Source organism: Engraulis encrasicolus, chromosome 14 (genome assembly GCF_034702125.1).
Source record: "Engraulis encrasicolus isolate BLACKSEA-1 chromosome 14, IST_EnEncr_1.0, whole genome shotgun sequence".
Classification (NCBI taxonomy): domain Eukaryota; kingdom Metazoa; phylum Chordata; class Actinopteri; order Clupeiformes; family Engraulidae; genus Engraulis; species Engraulis encrasicolus.
In genome coordinates this window covers 31,498,931-31,518,277 of record NC_085870.1, presented here as the reverse complement: position 1 = coordinate 31,518,277, position 19,347 = coordinate 31,498,931, and the positions used below count along the sequence as shown (strand labels likewise).

Sequence of the window (19,347 nt, the reverse complement as noted above, 5' to 3'; positions counted from 1 at the left end):
TGCGTGCAAGCGTGTGTGTGTGTGTGTGCGTGTGTGTGTGCGTGCGTGTGTGCGTGCGTGTGTGTGTGTGTGATCACGCTCACAATTTATGACCACACTGGGCTTAATAGGAGGCTTTGGCTTCCTGGCATCAATCAGAGCTCATGTCTGCCCTCACGAGCACTTAACGAAACATAAAGAGAAGATGGAGCTGGAGGTGGAACTAATCCCCGCAGACTAGAGCAGAAATACAGTGAGAGGCCCCAACCTGAGAGAAACTTCTCAACCGGATGACAGGGGAATGTTTACGGGGAGTGTATCCAGTGTTTGGATGTGAGGTTGTGGATAATTCTTTTGAAGATTTTATTATCAATGTCCTTATATGGTGCTTGGGAAATGTAAACACACATTACAGACAGAATGGCGGAATGTACGAACCACTTTAAACAAATGAGAATGTTAAAGCGTAGTGTACTGTACTGACATACAAAGGCTAAGTGCAGTAAGACTGAAGTTAGACCGAAAATGGTCTTCCTTACACTTGCTTTATCTTCTGACAAAGCTTAAGGTCCAAAATGTGTCCCGTTTTAGAGGTATCGCTGTCAAATTTTCAATAACTACAATATCCAACCTAATACTAAGGCATTTTTCTCAGTACTTTGCCTTTGTAGGACAGTATAGTGTTTGTGAAGTTGTAAATAATAGTGCATAATACTAATGTAGATTTTACTATGAATACACTGAGGGGACCCAGGAGTACATGACTGAACAAAACATCTCAACCAAATAGCAACAGAATGTTCATGGATGTGAACTGGTGGATTGTTATACTATAAATACACCAAGAGGCACCAGGGGCCCCCCGCTTTGACACATCTCAAGTGAATAACAGCAGAATGTTTAAGTGTTAGTGTTAAGATGTAATGTTGTGCACAATAGTGTACGTACCGGTACTTAGATTTTACTCTAAATACACAGAAAAGTCCAAGACTGAACGAAAGATCTTAACCGAATGACCAAATGATGTTTAAGTGTAGTGTCGTGTTTGGACGTGAAGTTGTGGATAATAGTGCATATTGAGTCCTTGCTATAAACACAGTGAGAGGCCCCCCACATGAAGACATAATCTCAACTGAATGACAAAGGAATGTGTAGTGTTAAAATGTGAAGTTGAGGATAAAATGTAATGCTTATATTCAGATTTTTCTAGGACTATAAAAACAGTGAGAGGTCCCAGATAGGATAAAACATCTTAACTGAATATCAGAATGTATCGTGTGGTGAAATGTAGTGTTTTGATGTGAAGTGGTAAATGATAGTGCATAGCATCGGATTTTACTATAAATAAAGTGAGAGGCCCCAGACACTAAGAGATTTCTCAACCGAATGACAGGTTTGACATTGTTTATGTGCAGTGTAGTGTTTGAACATAAAGCGGTGTATAACAGTGATTTTACGATCAATGTCCTTGTATGGCACCCCTGAAAAATGTAAACATTCAGTACAGCAGCGGTTCTCAAACCGGGCATTGGGACCCCTAGGGGGATGCAGAGGTACTGCAGATGAGTCAAGGAGAGAGGGGACTGTTTGCCTAAAACCTTGAATAAACAGAATGAATTTATGTAATATAATATATCCAAAATTTTGTTAGTGACTACATTCACTTGTATGGTTTATAAGTGTGTTTACTTTTTACTGTGAATTTCACATTAAAATTTAGAAATATTAAGAGACAAAAAATGTCCAAAAGGGGTTTCCAACAGAAAAAAAAACATTGGGAAGTACTGCAGGACGACTGGAGATTTAAGTCTAAGTGTTTTGATAATGGCCCACCTTATCTGATGTGTGTTAATAAACGCCCTGATATGGTCCCTGAGAAAGTGTAAACATACCCATAAAACTACATTTGAACTTTGACATACATACGTTTTAACTTAAGTTTGGAAGTAAGCTTGGACGGGGAGTATTCTAGCTTTTGAGCATACAGTTAGTACAGCACCCCCGAGCCACACTCACCTCCCTGCCGCCCGTTCTCTGTGTCAGTGTTTCACAAGAGGGCTGCAAAATATGAAGGTATTTCCTGCATGTCTTACACCCATTGTTAGGTGACTAAAACAGATGGTGCATAGGACACACTAGAGTGGCACATTCCTTCTCTCTAGTTATTCAGCGGTTTTTCACAAGCACTTCTGATGCCTCCAGCTCACCTCCGCTCCATGGCTTGTACATGTGTGAGTAAGTTTGTGTGTGCCTTTCTCTCTCTCCCCCCCCACCCCCCTCTCTCTCTCTCTCTCTCTCTCCCCCCCCACACCCCTCTCTCTCTACTCGTGCGTGTGTGTGTGTGCTTGACCGAAGTATGTGGACTCAGCCATCTTGACAAAAGAAGAAAAATATATGGTTAGACTCTTGTGTTCTCTAGACTCAATGGTGGGTGGTTTACTCGCCGTTATGGGCCAGCGACATTCTATGATGACTCAGACCATTTTTTACTGCCAGTGTTCTTACACAATATTATTCAGCAACAGCCATTTTTGATGTGAAGGCAGCAGCACAATACATTTTCCCAGAGGGAACATATTGGCCACATTAATTTGCTCTCAGACAAACAGCTGTTCGCTTTGTTTACTTGAGGTATGTGATTAAATTTGTGGGCAATTTTCATTTTGGTTTATTGGCCTCGGAGTGGTTTGGGTGGAGTTCACGAGATTAAGATGCTTATGAAAATTTTGCAACATCACAGCCTCTCTCTTTCTCTCTCTCTCTCTCTCTCTCTCTCTCTCTCTCTCTCTCTCTCTCTCTCTCTCTCTCTCTCTCTCTCTCTCTCTCTCTCTCTCTCTCTCTCTCTCTCTGTTCTTGCTCTGCCTTTCTTTCACTCTTTCTTGCTCTCCCACTCCTTCCTTTATTTATCTCTATGGTACTCTTCCCAACCCAATGAGGAGGTTTTTAAATCTCTCTCTCTCTCTCTCTGTCTCTCTCTCTCTCTCTCTCTCTCTCTCTCTCTCTCTCTCTCCCTCTCTGTATAGTGACCGTGATGAGGTGTACCTGGGCGATGAGAATGTGTTGACTCTGGCTTTCAATGCCGTGAATGATGGAGAGGGCGGGGCCTATGAAGCAGACCTCTATGTGCTCCTCCCCCCTGAGGCAGACTACAGCGGCATTGCCAGAAACAACCAGGTGAGCGGAGAGAGAGTGTGTGTGTGTGTGTGTGTGTGTGTGTGTGTGTGTGTGTGTGTGTGTGTGTGTGTGTGTGTGTGTGTGTGTGTGTGTGTGTGTGTGTGTGTGTGTGTGTGTGTGTGTGTGTGTGTGAGTGGCTGAGCATTTGTGTGTGCGCGTGTGTCCCTGTGTGCGTGTAGTGTGTATAGTAAATGTGTGTCAGCATGTCAGTGTGTTAGCCTATCAGTGTTTTCTGTGTATCTTGGATGGGTTGCACTCCCCACACTCTCACCAGCAGATCTCACTCTACAGATAACATTTCATAATGAGTAGATGATCATATCAGTGTGTGTGTGTGTGTGTGTGTGTGTGTGTGTGTGTGTGTGTGTGTGTGTGTGTGTGTGTGTGTGTGTGTGTGTGTGTGTGTGTGTGTGTGTGTGTGTGTGTGTGTGTGTGTGTGTGTGTTTTCAGACACTGTCTCAGTTGACCTGCAGTTACACTTCAGTGAATGATACTCGCTTTGTCAGCTGTGACCTTGGCAACCCTATGAAGTCTGGAACAAGTGTAAGCATGATTTACAATTTTTGTCTTTCTCCCTCTCTCTCTCTCTATCCCTCTCTCTCTTTTCACTCTTTTTCCTATCCTTCTGTCTACCTATTCTGCCCTGCAGATGGTCTATTCTACTGTGTAATGTACTCTGTAATAAACTTGTTCTGGAATAACTGGAACCATAACAAAACATTTTTTTCTGTATTTCTGCATCTCTGTCTCTCCCTCTACCTCTCGGTCTCTCCTCATTCCCTCTCTTCCCTCTCTTACTCCCAATCCTCCCGTCTCCCTCTTCTACCCTGGATATTGTCTATTCTATGTGATAATCACTCAGTTTGATCCATTTTTACAGCACAGTGATGGACAGCCTGGATATCAGGAGGTACAATCCAATGCCATACAGCCCAAATTACCTGATTTTTCCATGAAGGCAAAGGACATGTTTTTTGGAATATGTGGCACTAGACTGTAGCTTCTGAATAAAGGTCACATCACTGGTCTTTCGTGTCACCATTTGTGTTAAATTGTTGTACATCTCTTTCTTTTCCTTCCTGGGTCTTCTAGTTATGGGCTGGCCTGCGCTTCACTGTTCCCAGAGTCAAGGACACGCAGAAGACCGTCCAGTTTGACCTGCAGATACGCAGGTATGCATGTCTGCAGCCCATTGGCCTGCCTCGACTCACTCACTTGCTTTTGGTCATACTTCATTGGCTATTCAAAGTTCAAAGTTCATTATGCTCGACAAATGTGTTCCAGCGCCAAGTCATCAATAATCACACCATCAGGATTCCAAACGAACGTTCTACACACACACACACACACACACACACACACACACACACACACACACACACACACACACACACACACACACACACACACACACACACACACACACACACACACACGCACACACAATAAGAGGGCAGGAAGGGAAGTGTGGTGAACTGTCATATGCTGTTTTGAACAGGTGAGTTTTGAGATGCCGTTTGAAGGACAGCAGTGATTCGGTTACAGATGGAGAGAGGCAGGGAGTTCCAAATGGTGGGGCAAAAACTTCATCAAATCAGTCACCTCGTCGCCCTTGATTATTATGTATTGATTGTCGTCTTAATCAAAGAAAACGAATATCCCTAATCTATTCATGTTTAAATTTGCGTTTGAAAAGGTATGAATAGGACACAATTGATATAATGCCTTTTACGCATACTTGGTCCTTAATTCATATTTAGTAGTCAGCACGTGTATTGTGTATAACATAATTATAGTATACCCAGATGTACTTTTAGTGTTGACCTCTACTGTAACAAATTGAGTTAAGGTGAGACAAACATGATATGCTGCCCAGATCATCATCTGTTTAGCATTTAAAAATGAACACATTCCCCAATTGCCCATATGTGTCATAGCTATGTACCACCGCACATAGCTGTCTGCAGACGTCCAGACAGACTGCTACAGTAGATCTCCTCAGTCACTTCTGACTGCTTTCGCAGTGCTGTGAGAATAAGCAGAGCCCTGTTTTAAATTTTGCCTGGAGGAGGAAATCTCTACTCAGCCCTGTGAAACTGAAATCTCACCCACAAAACTTTTTTCCTCCACTTTAAAAAACAAAAAATTTAGTTCTTTTTTTTCCCACAAGCTAAATCTGCACACTCCCGTCTAAGATGGGTGTATGTATGTACGATCCTTGTCTGGGAACTCGGGTCTTAAAAATAAACCACAGTGATATTATTTCTCGGCCTATCATAGCGTAATGTCTTGCCACTGATCTGGAAACCACAGGCTTATTTTTGTGGCATGTGTCGGCGTGTGTTTTACAGTAAGAACGAGAACAACTCCCACAGCGAGGTCGTCTCCTACCCGCTCAACGTCGCTGTCATGGCAGACGTCATTCTGCAGGGGTAAGACATAAAGACGTGTGTGTGTGTGTGTGTGTGTGTCTTTATGTCTGTTTGTGATTTGAGGTGTGTGTACGTGCACCATTATCTGTGGTGTACAGTGTGTTTGTGAGAAAGAAATTGAGAATGTGTGCATGTGTGTGCGTGCGTGTGCGTGCATGCTTGCGTGTGTGTGTGTGTGTGTGTGTGTGTGTGTGTGTGTGTGTGTGTGTGTGTGTGTGTGTGTGTGTGTGTGTGTGTGTATGCGTGTGTGTGTGTGTGTGTGTGTGTGTGTGTGTGTGTGCGCGTGCGTGATTTTGTGGAATACACAATTTGTGTGCATCTTCGTGTGTGTGTGTGTGTGTGTGTGTGTGTGTGTGTGTGTGTGTGTGTGTACTCGCGTGCATGTGTGTGTACTCGCATGCATGTGTGTGTACTCACGTGCATGTGTGTGTACTCGCGTGCATGTGTGTGTACTCGCGTTCATGTGTGTGTACTCGCGTTCATGTGTGTGTACTCGCGTTCATGTGTGTGTACTCGCGTTCATGTGTGTGTACTCGCGTTCATGTGTGTGTACTCGCGTTCATGTGTGTGTACTCGCGTTCATGTGTGTGTACTTGCGTGCATGTGTGTCTCTGTTGGTCTCTGTGGGTGTGCAGCTGTCCATTCACTTACCTCTCCTCCTACACACATCACTAATGTGCTGTTGTTTTCCCTTCCATGCGGTACAGTATGTGGTCTACTCTACAGTCTAAAAGTATAGTGTGCTTTACTTTGCAGTGTGTCTCGTCCGGATAAACTCCTCTTCCCTCCCGCCGACTGGAGGCCGACCAACAGGTGGATAGAACAGGACATCGGCCCCCAGATGCTGCACGTCTATGAGGTGTGTGTGTGTGAGTGTGAGTGTGTGTGTGTGTGCGCGTTTGTGTGAGTGTGTGTGTCCTTCATTTTTTATATGACGCATTAAGAGAGAGACTAAACATTTGCAGAACCAAGAAGTAAAAACCAAGTGATCACTAGAGCAGAACAAACTAGCCAGGCCAGGTCCTAATTGTGACGCAAGACCTTGGCGTTGCTACTAGTCAGGCCAGGAGTAATAAAAATATCGTTTCTGCGCTCTGGAGAAATTGGGAACTCCATCCACTTTGTTGGGAGCCAATCAACTTTGAGAAGGTCCAACGGCCCTGGGTAGGGGCGTGTTCAAGGCAGTGACGTGGTTTAAGCAGAGACGTTCTATTGGGACTAAAAAAAGTTTCGGTTTAAGCTTCGGCACAGCCTTTTCTGGCCTAGACCAGTAGCAAACCGAGGGAGGCGGGTTAACCAGGCCGTTTGAGAAATGTTAAAGGTGGGATAGGAGATGTTTTTCTGGCACATATTTTACCATATCATCTGAAAAACTCCTCATGACGCCATAGCACCCATTGAAATAGAGTGTTTGGAAAAAAAACGAAATCTTTTGGTCCAGTGTAGAGGGCGTAGTCAGAAGAAAACGGCAACCAATAGAAGTAATACTCATCATCACTTCTATTGGTTTCTGACACGTCCATCAACCGCCAGCACTCTCCCCTCCTCCCTGCGCGTTCACCGACTCGTGAACTTGACCGACCCTGCCCCCATCATTCATGCACACGCGACAAGGCTCATCATCACTCGGCTAGTAGCGGCAAGGTAACGAGAGTTAGCAGCAGGCTGAGCTACTTGGAAACGTTGGTGGCTTTTGCAGAGCTACAGGAAGAACTTTGGCTTTTGGAACACTAATAGCTAGACTACCGGTAACCATGTCAGGATAACATACTCCCTTGGATTATCATCGGACTCGCAAAACCAGACTCCAACACGGGCTGAAAATTTGAAATGGGACCTGACACTCTTGGACACAGATGTCGGCTACGGCAGCGGCTTTGGTGACCATACTTCTAATCGAGAGGTGAGATAATATATTTGTCTGTATAATATTTTGTGAATTGGTTTAGGACACAGTGGTGTCTTTTTTAAAGCAAGTATCCATTGAGAGGGGTCAGAGGATTAGCTCAAGCTCCAACATATCTAGCTGCTACCTTGCTTAACATAGCTGCTACCTCAATCGCTGTATTTTTTTTGTGTTTTTCCCCCCTGTGGCATTTATTCTGTGCACATGAACACGTTTTCAGAATTGCTATGTGTAACTCAGACGGTTACTCTTGTGTGTTTTGCTGCTAGTTGTGCGAACGAGCCAGACAAACCAGCTGGGAGGAGGACGGAAGCACCCCTTCTCCATCCGCGTTCAGTTGCTAAATACGGATCCACCCCGTAGTAAGTAACCTACCATGTTTACGCACACATTACTTTGACCAGCAAAGCCCATGTCTTTCTAGTGGTTTACAAAAAAATATCGTTTGCATGTTTTGCTTTGGTACGTCTCTGTTGTATGACTCTGGTAATAGTAGCAAGCACAAGCACAACCTGTTCGCCGCTCCAGCATTGCAAAATAGATTGCCTTGGGTTTTCAAATGTTTACATGATTGTGGGTGTAATGTTGTTAACTCGCTGATGTCGTTTTTGAGAAGACGGTAGTTTTGCATTTGATAAATACCACCTAATGACCATGACGGCTACACGGCAGATCTTTATTGTGATGGCTACACTGAATGATCACATGGAGATGCCGGTACATTATTTGTTTTACCCTGGTTATATTGAAATGTTCTGCTTTGTCCATTCCAAGGTGTGGTGTTTTCCATAGCTGCTCCTTGCTCCTGTTTCACAACATATCAAGGCTGCCAAGTAAATGAAGAATGAATCACCGCACACTGGTAGTTTATTTTATTCATGTTTGTGGGTGTAATTTCGTCCAGTTGCAGATACTACTATCCTTTTTGGAATGATCTGCCTTTGAAAAACAATGGTTCTATCTGACAAAAGCGAACAGATCCTGTAGTTGTAATTGATACACTAAAATTTAGTGTATCAATTACAACTACAGGATCTGTTAAATTATGATATTCCTATGTGTGCGCGCACACGCGCCAAGTTTTCAATTCAACACACTGGGACACTTTTCAGTCTTTGAGGTTGCTGGAATCAACACAGACTACCTCCATGCACCTTATCAGAACACTTTGCATGTTTTTGTATACTTGTCCCCTTTGTGTATTGCTGCTAATCTTTCTCTTTCTAGGTTCTGTTGGTTGCATGCAGATTGTGCCAGATGATTTATCTGTCTATGGTCTAAGCATGGGCTCTGTGCTAATATGCAATTTGTGCTCTTTTTTCCCTCAGGTCAACAGCCGACAGGGTCCTTCCACAACCACATACTTATGCCAGTAAAAGCCACAGCTTTTCTCCTCCAATCCAAGAAGCCTGGACTGCAGTCACCATCTCAACACACCAACCAAGAGAAAGGCGGATGGCTCAATTCAGTATGTAGTTCTGCAAATATTCTCAAAGGTCTTCACAGCCCCCCATGGTGCAGAATGCATTTTCATTTATTTGTGTAAGGTCAAAACAATGCTGATTACAGAACATAACTAGGGCCATGAATGAAATTTGAGGTAGCAGCCAGCCATCACCTGATGGTGACAGGTGGTCCTAAGATCAGAGAGAAGCAGGTTGAAATCCCATCCTTACCTCTCCCTACTTACACCTCCATCCACAGCTGAAGTGCACTTGAGCAAGGCACACAAGTCCACTTAGGTCCTGGGACTGTAGCCAACACCCTGTAAAACCCTGCTGTGTAATTTGATGTAATGAAGCCCTAATATAGTCTAACACATTGCTTGTTACAGATATGGAAAATTGCACAATGAAAGTTCCAGGACATGAAGGCTGCATACTGTGAACGTCAACCTTCAGGGCACCGTCCTGCGCAGAAGACTTTCTACCCTAAGAGGGATGGCTGACCGCAGACACTCACAACCAGGTGAGCCCAGATAAAGGAGTTATTTTTGGTGTCCCTGCCCCAACAACCCAGGTTACTTACATTTAAAATGTCCCTGGAGCTACTGTCAGATATGTGATTTCTAATTCTGTTTATCTTTTTACAGCACAGACGCCTCCAACCTCAAACCAGGCCCTTCACAGTTGCTGCACTTACCCACCTTCCCAGAGTTTTTGTGTGGTAATGACAACTGTAAATATAGTATAAAGTAATGTATCTAGTGTCATGTGTAATACATTGTTTAAATTGTCCATACATTTCAATGACAGTAAATATTGGTGGACACAATTTGACTGTGTGGCTTTTTTTTAATTCATTCTCTGACTGAAAATGCATGGTTACATAATTTATATATTCCACAAGACCACAATCAGAAGAACATTTGACAGGTTGCATTTATTTTCTATGTATGAAAAAAACAATGGTAACAAGACAAACGTGGTTCCAAACCAAAAAGGTGAGATGTACAGATGAATGCTCCTACAGATAATGAAAAATAATAAAAGTCTGCACACTGCCGGTTTGTGTGTTTTATACCGTACTCTGTATAAACCTTTTATATTGCTCTAGTGGAGCAGGGTAACCCTGGCTAATCCTGGGTATTGTACTGTGTATTACAAGGTCAGCCCTGTTCAAGTGCCCCATACTGTCTGCAGGCTGCATGCCTGAAGAGACCGTTTCTCTCACCTGGTCCCACATCAGCCCAAAGTCTTATCAAAACTGAGAACACCACAGCATTTCCTTTCAATGTTCATGGGCATCTCCTTACAGATTGCGCAGAGGCGCCAGGTTGGTTGTGCTACTGGGCTGTGACTGAGGACCAGATGTCATGTGCCAGGTCGAACATCAAACTGGGGTCACGGGTCAGGGCACGCTGCAGTAACCGATGGGATTGCTTCAAATTCAATGATTGAATCAAGGCCTGCAAAGCAATAAATACATTTTATGTAGTGCATTTTCTATTTGATGATGGGGACTAAATAACTCTATTGACAATAAGACCAATATGGACATAAGCAATCATTATTGTGTATATAAATAAAGATGTGCCAATTGTATGCATACAACGTTTTCAGACAATTTCTTACAAACTGGTGTTGTGCCAGGGGTTACACAGATGTATGAAGTAGATGGGCTTTTATGGATGTACTTGAACTACCACTGGTGTTGTGTACCAACAACCATGTAATATCACACTACTACTCATAGGAGTAGAAATATTGTAATGGTTATCACAACAGGTGTACTCGTGTAGCCTACTCGTGTTGCGATATAGAGTACATCCGTTGTGATAACATCCATTACAATACTTACACATCTGGAGGAATACAGCAGGACAATGTTATTGAGGGATGAATGTACATCCTTACAGTTAGCAGGGCGTCAATTCTGTTGGAGTCTCCCTAATCAAACCGACCTCTGCTGCGTCTATCTTCCTCCTCCTCCATCTCTGGCCATCGGTCCTACTGGGCTGTTAGGTCGTTATGATTGTGATGGGCCAGGAAAGTCAGAGCTGGAGCTCTCGTGGTCGTGGAAGGTCTAAAGCATATGAAAATATTGTCAGCCAAAACAATTTCATTAGCGTTGATCAGTTCGGTTGTTTTTCTTTACTCCCTCTGTCCCTGTGTCTGCGCGTGCGACAACCCAAGTGAAATCTGAAGTCATAGCCTAAAACACTACGGATTGTGGTGTCGGGTATATATAAATACAATAGTAAAATGTATACTGCGGTACACATCTGTCAAAATAAATCCATGTGTCAGTACTGTAGCTACTGGCTAGAACTACTGTCTAGGGATGACAGTATAGCATCTGTCATCAGTGTTAGGAAGTTAGAATGAGATATCTAAGTAACACGTATCAAGTCAAGTTCAATAACTAATCTAGTATACATCTACTGTCTAGTCCGCCCCCCCGCCTCGTGAGCTCTCGTGGGTTCCCGGGATAATCCGAACACTTGACAGACTGCATGCGCGTTCATGTGTTTTGAAGGCGTGGCTTTGAGGGGAGGGCTGAAGGGAGAGGCGGGCTGTGTATTTTCAAAAATATAGCTCAAAGGAACCGTTTTTCAAAGATCTCCAACCCTACCTTTAATCATTATAGTCTTGGTCAGACCAAGTCACATAGATTTGAAAGTCGATGATAATCAGGCAAAGAACAACCTGCTATTAGTTCCTCTCACACACACACACACACACACACACACACACACACACACACACACACACACACACACACACACACACACACACACACACACACACACACACACACACACACACACACACACACACACACACAAAAACAAACTTTTCCCTGTACGTCCACTCTGAAACATTAGTCTTCTCTCCCTTTTTGTCTGTTTGTCTGCCTGTCTGTGCACTTACACACACGCTCTCTCTCTCTCTCTCTCGTGTATCGTGTATTGCCCCCCTTCCCCCCCCCCCCCCCCCCCCCCCCCACCCCCCCCCACCCGCCCCCCCCTCCCCCCCCCCCCTCTCTCACTCTCTCTCTCTCTCCCCCATAGTTGGTGAATAATGGTCCCAGTACTCTGAGTGTGTCTACCCTGGAGCTGCGGTGTCCTCGTCAGGTGGAGGGCCATGGCCTGGTCTATCCTCTAGAGGTCAGCACTGAGGGCCCGCTCAACTGCACCACCAAGAACATCATTAACCCCCTCAGGGTCAAGGTGAGACACTTCGCACACACACACACACTCACACATGCAAACACACACACACACACGCACTCACACACGCACTCACACGCGTACACACACGCACGCACACACACACACACACACACACACACACACACACACACACACACACACACACACACACACACACACACACACACACACACACACACACTCACATATTTTATTACTAGCTTTGAAACAAGGAGCACACTTCAGCGCACTATTTACATAAACACACATAGACACACTGTGCATTCACGTAAAGTAGTCATGCATGCATGTATTGCATACTCCATTTGAATGCCTCTCATTTGCTCTAAGCACTTAAAAGTTTCCCGCTTCTATAAAAAAGAAAACACTTACACAAACAGATGTACAATGTCAGGTAATTATGCATACATTTACTGTCAGCCACATTGCTTGCATACATATTACTGTATGTAACTTATGGGGCATGCATGCAATCGTGAATTAATCAGTAAACATACACACACACACACACACACACACACACACACACACACACACACACACACACACACACACACACACACACACACACACACACACACACACACACACACACACATACAAGTAAACAGAAACATACTGCTCTTGCGCAAACACACACACACACAAACATTGGCACGCATACTACCCCACTGAGTTTATGTAATGTAAGGATATACCCCTGCCTGTCAAGTGTGAAAAATGACTAGAGCAATATCTCTGGCTGTGCGCTCTCTGCGTGTGTGTGTGTGTGTGTGTGTGTGTGTGTGTGTGTGTGTGTGTGTGTGTGTGTGTGTGTGTGTGTGTGTGTGTGTGTGTGTGTGTGTGTGTGTGTGTGGCTGCATGTGTGTCCGTGGGAGCCTGTGTGTCTGTGTGTGTGTGTGTGCGTGTGTGTGTGTGCGTCCGTGCATGTGTGTGTGTGTATCTGACTGTGTGCGTATGTATCCCCTCCAGCTCCAGCCCTCCCCGTCGGAGGAGCCCCCATCGCTGGCGTCGACCGGCCCCTCTCCCCCCCGCCAGAGCAGGGAGCTGCCCCGCGACCAGCTGTCTCAGCTCAGCAACCTGGTGAGACACACACACACACACACACACACACACACACACACACACACACACACACACACACACACACACACACACACACACACACACACACACACACACACACACACACACACACACACACACACACACACACACACACACACACACAGAGCTCATCACTCTTGCACCACTTCATCTTCATCTTCCACTGGGGGGTTGATAGGTGTGTGTGTGTTTGTGGATGGGCTTGGGAGTGTGTGTGTGTGTGAGTGTGTGTGTGTGTGTGTGTGTGTGTGTGTGTGTGTGTGTGTGTGTGTGTGTGTGTGTGTGTGTGTGTGTGTGTGTGTGTGTGTGTGTGTGTGCGTGCGTGCGTGTGTGTGTGTGAATGGGTGGGGAGAGGGTATGTGCGTGCGTGTTTGCGTGCGTGAGTGCGTGTGTGTCGGTGAGAAAGAATGTGCATGGGATGTATACACACACGTCATCTGTTTTATGTTAGAAATGAATCTGTTGTTCCTGGTGTTTTGAGGGCGTTGTAGCTAAACAGTCATGCTGCTACACATGCAGCTAAACCAACTCTGTGTACTGTATGTACACACTCGCATCTCACTCGCTGTCTGCACTCCCATAATTAAACACTTGTCACTGACAACACTGAACCTGGCCTTGTCTCTTGAGATTCGCTGCACAGGAAAACTATAATTCATCAGTCTTATTGATCGTGAAATCGCGATATCAAGAGAGGCGATATGCGTATTGCAAAAATGAATTAATTATCTCGAACAAAACATTTCTGTGCAGTCCAATCACTTGCTGAAAGTCAACATATGCGCAAGGAGCTCGCCATGACCAAAGCCACGCCCCCCACACAGACCGACAAATTAGTAACAAGAAAAACACTCAGCTATATTTCTAAATGTCGTTTATATATCGTTATTGGGGTATTGCATGCTGTTATCGGGTATCTTTTTTTATTTTATGTCGTGCAGCCCTTCTACCTTCCTCTTAGCTTGTCTCTGAATTGAAATTTGAACTGTACTGAAGTGGATGGATGGGGTTGCTGTGGCGCAACGTGCTGGTCCACGGACCCATCCCGTCCCGGGGGACCCATGTTCAAGTCCTGTAGGGGCTTTTCCCAAACCTACGCCATCTCTCCTTCCCACTTGTGTCCCGTCACTCCTTCACTGTCCTGTCCAATAAAGGCATAAAGGGCCCATGAAAAGAATTTTGGAATGACTGGACACTGGCCTCTCATATCTTCCTCTTCACCTTGGGTCCTTTGTAATATCTTTCTTTCTTTCTAATACGCAAACTCCCGTCCTCCCTTGCTCCTTTGCCTGCTTGTGGCACTGTGATGATGTCACTGATGACAGAAGTGTATTTCAATATCTCACAAAAGCACAATTCTAATGTAATTTTCTCATTTGCAATCAAAAGTTGTTGTGGCTAGCTTTATTGTTTTCTCCACGGAGGAGGGGCCTCAGCAAAACGCGAGGCCACAAGCACAGGCTAAGGACAGGAGTCTGCATATTGGGAAGGACCCCTTATCTCACCTCATGACCTCTACAGCCAGCCAGTCAGTCTACCAATCTGTTGTCACCTGCGTTGACGTTCCCTCATCCACACCTCACATCAAACCACATCACATCATATGACCTCACTTCACCTCACATCACATCACGCTGTCCACCCGCTGTCCTCAGAGCCAGAACCTTCACATCTCTTTGTCTCTCTCTCTCTCTCTCTCTCCCTCTCTCTCTCTCTCTCTCTCTCTCTCTGCCGACATCTGCCGCCAGCCAACAGTGCAGCCGACCACAAAATTATTTGCCCCCATTGAGACTATTAACCTCACCCTCCTCCCGGGGAACCATTTGTCAAACACACACAGGCACCAGAAGAATAACCGTCTCTCTCTGCTCTGTCGCTGTCTCTTACTACTGTCACTATCTATCTCTCTCTCTCTGTCTCTCTCTCTCTCTCTCTTTCACTCTTAATTCATCCCCCCCCCTCTCTCTCTCTCACACACACACACGCGCACGCACACACACACACACGCACACACACTTTCTCTCTCTGCTCTGTCGTTCTTGTTGCTTTTCACTCCTCATCTGAGTCCCATATGAGCTCTCCAGGGAATGTTTACCCTTCTATCTGCATGCTTGTTGTTTCTCCCTCTCTCTCTCTCTCTCTCTCTCTCTCTCTCTCTCTCTCTCTCTCTCTCTCTCTCCCTCTCTCTCTCTCTACCTTCCCCTCTCTCTTTCTCTCATTCTCTCCTTCTCGCTCTCTTGCTCCCTCATTCCTGCTCAGTCTTTTCGCTCTTCCAGCTGTTCTTTCCAGCTTTTGGGCCAGATAGCTGTGAAGCCGGAGGGGCCTGTTTGCTTAGAAAACAGTCAAACAAGGTCGATTGTGTGCCAGATGAAGACATTTGGAGTCGGTTAAAGAGCCCCTCGCCAGAGATGGGCTTTGGGCACATACACGTCGCACATTGGAGAGTGAGGGCCCGTGGCCCGCTAGGCCTTGGCTTTCTTAATCCCTTGGAATCAGAAAAGAAACAAAAAAAGAATCGGAGACGTGTGCTGTTCCGACAGGAACATTCACATTTCTCGGGCACACGGCCACACGAACGAAATGAATCAACCGCCAACACAGCAGTTTTCATTCAGGTTTGTTTTTTTTCTCCCCCAGAAATAGCAACTGAAAAATAAAGGGGGACATCATTTTTCACTACTGGACAAACAAACGCACTTGTGAATCAGTCAGTAACAGTGAGAAAATGGGCACAGAGAAAAGCGTCTCTTGTCCAACAAATGTCCCACAGGTCCTGTCACTCATCTTCTTTCTCTCTTCATGTCCTCCTCCTCTTTTAAAGGTGCACCGTGTAATATTCTTTGTAGTTTTTTTTTCCAGAATCCATGCTGACCTTTCACAAATGTTATCTTTTTCATTAATACTTACCACCATCACCAAATTCTAAGTATTCATTATGGCTAGGAAAATTGCACTTTTCATTCATTGAAAGGGATATGTTCTCCATGGTCCGCCATTTTGAATTTCCAGAAATAGACATGTTTTAGCTGTAAAACTAACTGTACTTTGGTTATAGTAAATATTGGTTAATTATTTAGTATATATTAACAAAAAGTCAAATCAACTTTGGTAATAGGCAGCACAGTTTCAATGAGCAGTATAGTTGCAGTACCGGTTCTGGCCACATTCTACACAGTACACCTTTAACAGCTAAGTGGAAGAAAGTGTGTTATTATAACTGAGTGATATGTTGGATTTCCTCAATGTATATTATGCATGTGTATGCCGGACACAATAATTTCCGTCAGGATTAATGAATATCTCTACTCTTCTCCACTCTACTCTACTCTGCTCTGCTCTACTCTGTTCTGCTCTACTCTGCTCTGCTCTACTCTACTACTCTAATCTACACTACTCTATTCTCCTGCACTCATCTCTACTCTTCTCCACTCTTCTCTACTCTACTCTACTCTTCTCTACTCTACTCTTCTCTACTCTACTCTATTATTCTCTACTCTACTCCACTCTACTCTACTCTACTCTACTCTACTCTACTCTACTCTACTCTACTCTACTCTACTCTACTCTACCCCTCTCTACTCTACTCCACCCTACTCTACTCTACTCTACTTCCTGGGGTGTGCTGTGCTGGCCAGTCCTGTTGGACGGTGCAGTGTTGGAGGCTGCAGTGCAGCGTGGGACTGCTGCCTCGAGGGAAGAGTGCCATCCTGAAAGTCAGGTCACGTGTCAACGCAGAGACCTTTATAGAGGTGAGAGACCACTCAACTATGCTGTGCAGTGTTCATTTAATACTTAAAGTGTAGTGCCAAACACAGTACACTCTGAATGTTAAATTCTACTCTGTCTACTCTAGTCTGTTGTTGACTGAGTGTAACAATACTCTGCGCCGTAGGAAATGCAGTTCTAATTCCACACTTAGAGAGTCAATACAATCTAGAAGATCAGGGTAGACAAATTCTGAGGCATTCAAGGTTACAATTTTTATTTTGTATTTAGCTACAATGCCTATATGCGTTTTGGCCCTTTGGCCATAAGGCATTGTAGCCAAATAAAAAGTAAAATTTGTAACCTTTAGTGCCTCAGATGGGCAGTCATGGGTGAGCGGTTAGGGTGTCAGACTTGCATCCCAGAGGTTGCCGGTTCGACTCCCGACCCGCCAGGTTGGTGGGGGGAGTAATCAACCAGTGCTCTCCCCCATCCGCCTCCATGACTGAGGTACCCTGAGCATGGTACCGTCCCACCGCACTGCTCCCCATGGGGCGCCACTGAGTGCTGCCCCCTTGCACGGGTGAGGCATAAATGCAATTTCGTTGTGTGCAGTGTTCACTTGTGTGCTGTGGAGTGCTGTGTCACAATGACAATGGGAGTTGGAGTTTCCCAATGGGCTTTCACTTTTTTTCACTTTCAATTTGTCAACCTGGACCAAGTTTGAGAGCCCCTACACTGATGAGAGATGAGCACCAAGGGAAAAAATGAAGACCAAGAAGCACTCCAATTTCCTGTTTGTGTTTGATGCAATCTAGACAATGTTAAATGGACTCTCTACGTGTTGAATTAACACTACATTTGTATTGGTTCTACTCCCTCTGTTGAACGGACATTGCTGCATTTACAGTGCCACTCTGGATAAATCAGTACTGTACGCTGCTAACACCACATTGGCAGCAGCACTGTATAGAGAGAGGAAAATTGGCACTGCATGTGGGAATGGGGAAAAGTTACATGCCTTCATATAAGTAGATGCAGATACATGTCTCTCCAGTGGCAATGCCATATTTTGTTCTCTGCTGCTCTCTGGTGGCCACAAGCAACATTACATTGGAGTAAATGTCCCCAATATTTATCAAGATATGGAAGTCAAGTCAAGTCAGCTTTTGTCAGTTTCTTCATATGCACAGGTCATATAAGGAAATTGAAATTATTTTTCTCTCTCCATACCATGAAAGGACATAGACATACACAGGACTGACATTTTCAGACTGATATCAAAGTGCAAGACAGGACAAGTAACAGTGGTGGACCACTAACAGTAAAATGATGAAGTAATAAATAATAACTGAGCATTTAACATTGGTGAGTGACAGTAATGGACAATTTAACATTTAACATTGAATACTTAACATATAGGCTGGGGAAAGGAATAGAATACATAAAAATAACAACAATAATAATAATAATAGTGAAATCAAAAATAAGTCAAGCCTACGCTGTACTACACACAGTGCAGTCAGACATAGTCCATTGTAGTCAAGTGGTCAAGTAGCAGCATTTTAGCAGACGTTATAATAGGCTATTGTAGCTGATGATGACTAATCATCCAAAATCATGGCAAACATAGATGGATACATTGCAAACACACACACAGTCATATATACTGATTAAAAATATCTGTTTACTGATTACAATGTGTTGTATGTTCTATTCTGGCTCTTGCCATCACTGCAGAGAGCTTACAAGCAGTATACGCTGGAGTGCACCATGGAGTACAAAGTGGAGAAGATGCCCTACTCCATATTACCCAAGGAACACCCCAGTGGATCCACCAAGGTACCTCTCTCTCTCTCTCTCTCTCTCTCTCTCTCTCTCTCTCTCTCTCTCTCTCTCTCTCTCTCTCTCTCTCTCTCTCTCTCTCTCTCTCTCTCTCTCTCTTTCTCTCACACTCACACTCACACTCACACTCTCACACACACACATACACATACATACACTCATTCTCTCTCTCTCTCTCTCTCTCTCTCTCTCTCTCTCTCTCTCTCTCTCTCTCTCTCTCTCTCTCTCTCTCTCTCTCTCTCTCTCTCCCTCTCTCTGATCATTAATGAATATGTTACGCTACAAATACGTTGCTGCATTTGCTGATCATGGTGTGCCTGTGCTCTGATCTTGTGCTGTGTGCTGTGGTGTAGGTGGTGACCCCCATCGTGTGGGGTAACCCAGAGAACCCCTATGCCGTTCCCCTCTGGATCATCATCCTGGCCATACTCGCTGGACTGCTGCTGCTGGCTCTACTCATATACATTTTATACAAGGTCAGAACCTGCCCGGCTACTTACTGTAGACAACAATGAAGAATATGT

General features: G+C 44.6%; 1 protein-coding gene and 2 long non-coding RNA genes across 4 annotated transcripts in view; 2 read left to right on the top strand and 1 right to left on the bottom strand.

Annotated features, from left to right (window-relative positions):
* Positions 1–19,347, top strand: part of LOC134462404 (integrin alpha-5-like) — a 76,784-nt gene that overhangs the window by 54,065 nt on the left and 3,372 nt on the right. For both annotated transcript variants that reach the window (XM_063215422.1, XM_063215421.1), the window contains 10 exons: positions 3,003–3,153; positions 3,604–3,696; positions 4,246–4,325; positions 5,505–5,585; positions 6,342–6,444; positions 12,005–12,163; positions 13,139–13,249; positions 16,909–17,022; positions 18,719–18,820; positions 19,177–19,299. In XM_063215422.1, the coding sequence (XP_063071492.1) occupies positions 3,003–3,153; positions 3,604–3,696; positions 4,246–4,325; positions 5,505–5,585; positions 6,342–6,444; positions 12,005–12,163; positions 13,139–13,249; positions 16,909–17,022; positions 18,719–18,820; positions 19,177–19,299 (1,117 nt within the window). The remainder of the gene's footprint in view (positions 1–3,002; positions 3,154–3,603; positions 3,697–4,245; positions 4,326–5,504; positions 5,586–6,341; positions 6,445–12,004; positions 12,164–13,138; positions 13,250–16,908; positions 17,023–18,718; positions 18,821–19,176; positions 19,300–19,347) is intronic.
* On the top strand, positions 7,667–9,366 carry LOC134462407 (uncharacterized). The gene is made up of 3 exons (XR_010037516.1): positions 7,667–8,353; positions 8,820–8,959; positions 9,326–9,366. It is a non-coding gene; the product is annotated as an uncharacterized LOC134462407 (long non-coding RNA).
* Positions 9,855–11,366, bottom strand: LOC134462408 (uncharacterized). Its single transcript, XR_010037517.1, has 2 exons — positions 10,848–11,366; positions 9,855–10,399 (listed from the first exon to the last, which is right to left on the bottom strand). It is a non-coding gene; the product is annotated as an uncharacterized LOC134462408 (long non-coding RNA).